The sequence below is a fragment of the Poecilia reticulata genome, linkage group LG4 (assembly GCF_000633615.1).
Source record: "Poecilia reticulata strain Guanapo linkage group LG4, Guppy_female_1.0+MT, whole genome shotgun sequence".
NCBI lineage: Eukaryota > Metazoa > Chordata > Actinopteri > Cyprinodontiformes > Poeciliidae > Poecilia > Poecilia reticulata.
The window spans coordinates 30,852,487-30,858,498 of NC_024334.1; the positions used below are offsets into that span (position 1 = coordinate 30,852,487).

At 36.7% G+C, this 6,012-nt stretch overlaps 1 protein-coding gene across 6 annotated transcripts in view; it reads right to left on the minus strand.

The window, feature by feature from the left end:
* The window catches only part of slc5a9 (solute carrier family 5 member 9), a 104,013-nt gene that overhangs the window by 30,415 nt on the left and 67,586 nt on the right, over positions 1-6,012 (minus strand). For all 6 annotated transcript variants that reach the window (XM_017304327.1, XM_008408152.2, XM_017304328.1 and 3 more), the window contains 2 exons: positions 2,483-2,563; positions 2,081-2,286 (listed from right to left, as the gene is read on the minus strand). In XM_017304327.1, coding sequence (XP_017159816.1) covers positions 2,081-2,286; positions 2,483-2,563 — 287 coding nt within the window. The remainder of the gene's footprint in view (positions 1-2,080; positions 2,287-2,482; positions 2,564-6,012) is intronic.

A 6,012-nucleotide genomic window follows, 5' to 3' on the forward strand; every position in this document is an offset into this window, starting at 1 on the left:
ATTAGGCAATTCATTCAGCAAGTACTTTTACTTTTAATACTTAAGTATTTTTAAAAACCAGTACTTTTTTACTTTTACTTAAGTAAAATGTTAATGTGGTACTTTGACTTTTACTTAAGTACATTTTTGTCTGTGTATCTGTACTTTTACTTAAGTAAGTTTTTTGAGTACTTTCTCCACCACTGGTGTGGTGATGTTTTGCCATTAGATGGTGTTAATATTTGGTTAACCGTTGAACAGTTGAAACAGTTGAAATACGTTTTATTTTATTTTATAATACAGGAATGTTAGAGTTAAATGAATACATGTATTGTAAACATAGTTATAGCACATAATGTAAAGAATTCATAGGTTAAGGTAACCACTAAGAGTTACTAATGGTATTTTATTTGTATATTTTGTAGCTCTTATATTTTGTAGTGTTCATGTACAAAGGCTGTTGAATAAAGAAACGTGAACCATCAGTTTGAGAGACCATCCTTTCAACCGGGACGCTACAGTACTCTCTCTACTCCTTGTCACTTTCTCTCCCCGGTCTGCCTCCTCCTTCCTCTACTTGCACCTGCAATCAGATGGTTCATCAGCCTAGTTCTTTTGTAGGTCTGTGTAATATCGATTTTGCGATATATATCAATATTTTTTTCTTAAAAAATATCGATATTCATCCGCATGTATCGTAACCTCCAACTGTCACCCTGCACACTCACTGCTTGCATCGCCGGGAGAGTGATTAGGTCATCCAGCCACTAGTGTCACTGTAGAGCATTTCTGCCAAGTTATCCGCCTAGTAGATACTTGATTTACACGGAAGAAGTGCGGGCAGTGTAATGGCTGCGAATATCGTGGTGCAGCACGACCCAAGACAAGAGGATCAGGCTAAAGAGCAGAGGACCCGCTAAAGGGAGGCAGATCTCTTGGAAGTAAAAGAGGATCCACTGGTTTGGTGGAAGGAGCACCAATATGAGTATCCACTCCTGTCACACCTTTTAGCAAAAGGTACCTCTGCATCCCTGGCACCAGTGTATCCCCAGAGTCTTCTCCACCGCTGGAGATTTCATCACTGCGCAGAGAAGTGCACTTCTCCCAGAGCACGTCCATCAGATTCTATTTCTAAACAAAAATCTGAGGAGAATGTAGCTCACTTGGTCTGCAGAGTAGACTTTGTTTAGAGTTCACTTATTAGTCAGGGTCTAGCTACAGGCCTTAAGCTGCTCTGCTAAGATGGGTGCATTTGAAGTTAAATGTTCTTCATTACTTGAATTATAGACTGTTTTAGAGAAGCCATATTACTGTTTGCTTACCAAGTGCTTAGAGTGATTCCTTCAGATGTTAAGTGAAGGTTAAAAAGGTATTAAACTATTTACAGCAGGGTACTTGGTGCACTTTATTTACTTTACAAATGCATGTAAGCTACAGTTTGTACTGTTTCAATTAAAAACATGTTTTCTCACCACTTCTTTGATTCATTTTGTCCAGCTGTCGACTTTTAAGTCAGTGTCCATGTCCAACCAGAGTCAGGTATTGTGTAGTTGGTGCTTTTAATCAGTTTTCAGTTAAATTAATTCAATCCAAGTCTGTAAGTCACAAAATGTCACCAAAATCACTCTGTCCCTATAAAATCTTTCAGAAAATCGCAAAAGTGTTTTGAATTGTATCGTTTGCTGAATATTGTAATATATATTGTGTCGTGAGCAGAATATTGTGTATTGTGAGATTATTGTATCACTACAGCCCTATTTTTTTGTTCAGCATTAAATCTCCTCAGTATTTAAGCTTCTCATTTTCAGCCATTACTCACCAGATCTTTATGTCTTCTGTCACTTTCTAGTTCTGTCTCATGTTATTGTGTTCCCCCCGCTACTTTTCTTTCCATGGGTTTTTGCTGTGGCTCCCTTGGATTTTTGTAAGTTTGTTTCTCCATGTTCTTTTATTAAATCTTCTAATTCACTGGACGCCTCTGTCTCCTGCGTTTGGGTCCTACAACAACCATCTACACACTATGACACCTGGTACTCGTAAAAGGGTCCCTTAGCAAGACATCTCTATGAACTTCAGCTGTGTAGGGATGTGATGATGTTACCTGATCAGTACACCAGACCCATGTAGCCAACACAGTAAGGCCAAAGATTAACCCTGGCCAAGGTAAATCTCCTGACACAGGATCTCTGAACATGTGGAACGCATCAGGACGAGGAATATGGCAGGTCGTGTTTTCAACCGTCACTGTGGGAATGCTTGACATGTAGCGATCCACAAGGCCCTCATACCAGCCCACCTTAATGAAAGCTAAAAAATATAGATACCAAAGCCATACAAAGACAATAACTTTTCTGAATCACATACTGCACAGTACTCTATAAAAATTACCATGTCTTCACATAAGACATCTGCTAAATGAGCTCATCTTTTGCATGTATTATTTTGCACTATAACCATTATTTAAAAAACAGCATGTAGTGAGAGGCAGCAGTGTCCGTCTTACCCATAAACATCAACGAAAGGGCTCCGCCAACCATGATCAAAGTCTGGAGTGCATCAGTGTAGATGACCGCTGCCAAACCACCTACAGATATACAGATTTGAGTTTGTATCGCACTGAATAATACGTTTTGTGAAAATAATTTAATCATTATGCAACCTTATAAAAGCAATTGCAGTTGGGTCCCCATCATCAGTAAATAAAAACTATGTTGAGTTGACTTTAGGTTGACGAATACTTACATTTGGATCAAGTCATTTGTTGATTTTCCCAAACAAGTATTGGTAAAGATTAGAACATGACTTGTCAGACTCCAATTAGATTGAATTGTAATTCACTAAACTGAACTACAGTGTCAGGACTCTGGGTTTTGGGTTTGGGATTTGGTTTTTTGGGCATTTCAGTTTCATTTTAGTTTTTCATTTCAGGGTTATTCTAGTTTCATTATTTGAGGTAACTTATTTTGGTTAGATTTGTATTGTTCTCCTTATTTCCGTCCCCCATAGTGTTTGTAGTTATGTTTATTAGTTATTTTGTTATTCTAGGTTCAGTTATTCCTATTGGTCTGAGTGTATGTCTACCCTAGTAAAAAAAAGTATACTTTAGTATATTTCAAACATACTTACATTTGTGAAAGTACTTTTTAAATATACTAAGTGTAGCTGGGGCATATTGTCTCCCCGAATGTGTGCTGCTGCGCCCTCTTCCTCTTGTCCATATATGGAAGACGTTGTGACAGAGAGCAGCTGGCTTGTTAGGAAGACAGGTAATCGGCATTTACATTTAAAAGCCGGTAGATCGTTGAGGAGATCAGATGCAGGCTGATGACTCATGCAAAGGTATGTTTAACATTGATTGTGAAGTGAGTTTAGAATTTGTCTGATTCCACCACTTATTGTTATAGGAAACGCGCTTTAGAGAGTGACGTCAAGACGCCGTTTACTGGGTTCACTTTAGAGAAGGTAAGGGCTGTTTCTTATGATTTATCTGGCTGGTTAATGTTCTTGTCTAACTTGATTTCTTTTGTGTGTAGGTTGGCCCTCTACTGTTTCAGTTTTTGATTTGTTTCAATTTTTAGATGGTTATTGTTGATTAAAACAACTTTTCTTGTTTTGGTTTTGTTTAGGGAAAGGGACTTTCTATTGTAGCCTTCTGGCTTGTTTTAAACTGGGACCTATGCTGCCCCTGGGTCCTAAGCTGTTTTATTTAGATTGCGACTAGTGGAAGGGGAGTTTTTCTTTTCTTTGCTCTATTCACCAGGGATTTTTATGTGATTGTGCTTTTGTTGGGGAATGCTTGGGCGCATTTAGTTGTATTTGCATTTTCTTATTATTCCTCCCCCAAACAGTCTAATTTTTCTAAATGGGTTTTAATTATTTTTCGGCTTTAAGGATCCCAGGGCCAGCATAGACTCCCACTTTTAGAGTGGTCACTTCGTATAATAAAAAAATCGTGACTATTTTTGTTAATGAAACGTTTGTGAATTCAATAAACTGTTTGTAATCTGCAGCAGTGCCTCTGTCCATTTTTACAAACTTATCTGTGATCTGGTAAAAAGAGGATCTAAAGCTGTACCCAAGGTCACATAAGTATTAAATGTACTACCTATAAATATATATGAAGTATGCTTGTACCAATTTCGCAATTAAAACTTTAAACACACTTAAACCAAAATACACTTTTAAGAAATATATTAAAGTATACTTTAAGTGAACAAAATATGTATTTGCTCAAGTGTAAATATACACTTGCTCAGGTGTATATTTAAAATATCTGTCAAAGATATTTTGTGTATATTTTAAAATATATATGCTCAAAATAGAATTTTTTTAAATTCACTTAATGTTTACTTTAAATTATTTATTTCATTATGTTTTAAATTACATCTCAGTGTATATAGGCCAGTGGTTCTTAACCTTTTTTGAGGTACCAAGCCTACCAGTTTCATATGCGCATTTACTGAACACTTCTGTAGTGATAAATAAAGTATGATTTTTTTTCCTCCAACCAGGCTCTAGTTGGGGTTACCCAAGATCACCAAGTCTTAAAAGGTAGAGTCTCTGAGAACAGTTCTTCAAAATATAGTCAGTGTTTTCAGCAAAGTAGAGCTGACTGTCCACGAACGACCCAAGGTATTTAAAATTTGCCACAGTTTCAACAGGTTGGCCATCGAGAGAAACTGGAACCACTTTAAGGTCTTGTTTAGATCATTTAATTAGCTCTACGTTTTTAAGAGAATGAAAAATTAATAATAAAGACTTTGCGGTATTCTGATTTAGTAATGTAATTAGTTGTGTTGCCACCCCCACGCCACTAGTGTTACCACTTGCTACTGCCACTAGAGGCAGTACCAACCCCGAAAAGATGCGATTAAGGAGCAGATTTAGAAGTACACCGAAAGCTACATAATTTGGTAAAAACTGAGCTTTGCTGAAGTAATTAAAGACACAAGTTCAAATCCATGCTGAATGTCGAACTCCTTCAATCAGTGCTCCTCCGCAGCACTGATTGGCTAAGCAATGTGACGTGATTCTCTGCAGCAAGTGATGGCAAAGCGGGGCGTCATCACGACTTTACGCAAGTGTGTCTTTACCTCCGCGGCAGAGGCTCCGCCGAACCCCTGGGGTTTGATCGAACCCAGGTTAAGAACCACTGCTTTAGGCTAGTAAAGTATGCCTTTTTAGGTGTCTTAATATTTTACTACTTTTGTTAAAATGGCAAAGAATAAAAAAAGATAATCCTGATGTAATGTTATAAAACAAAGTAACTAATGTGTTCATGCCTCAAAATATCAAACATTGACACTTTAGGGACAGAGGTGCTACAACAAAAACAATATTTGGCTTAACAATAAATGTAGCAGGTATCTTCAGTTTTACATCTCTCCAAATATGTGTTGTTTTCAAATTTTTTAAACAAAAACACGGAAGCTGTCTTTACCCAATCCATTTTCAGATGTATGGTGTAAGATCATATATATATATATATATTATGTCTATGATAGGACAACAGACGCTGTTCCAATTCGCCATTTTTACACTCATAATATTGAATTAAAAGTAGAGAGGGTCTTGATAATAGTTAGTAATTTTGGTAAATTCAAGCTGGTGACGTCCTACTCCTAGTTAGACGACAACACAACTGGACAACAACCGATGAAAATTAAATGTGGGTCACAAAGGAGCCCGAAGGGACGAAGGCTGCTAGTTGGTGGTAAGTTTGCTTATTCATTATAATTGTTCAGTTATATACAGTGCAGTAAATATATAAACAAACTCACGTTGGTTTCATAAATAATAATCTTAATTTTATCTCTAACAATATTAATTTCTATTTTAAATTATTAAACTGTTGTATTGTTTTTGCTTTTTGTCAATATTGCAGGCTAATGTTTATGACCAAGCTTTGCAATCAACATCCAGTCAGAGAATGGTAGGTTTATTTGTTGGCATTGAATTACATTACTAACTCATGCACCAATGGGCAGAAATTAAACTTTAAAAAATTTACTCTAATATGTCACTCAAAGAATT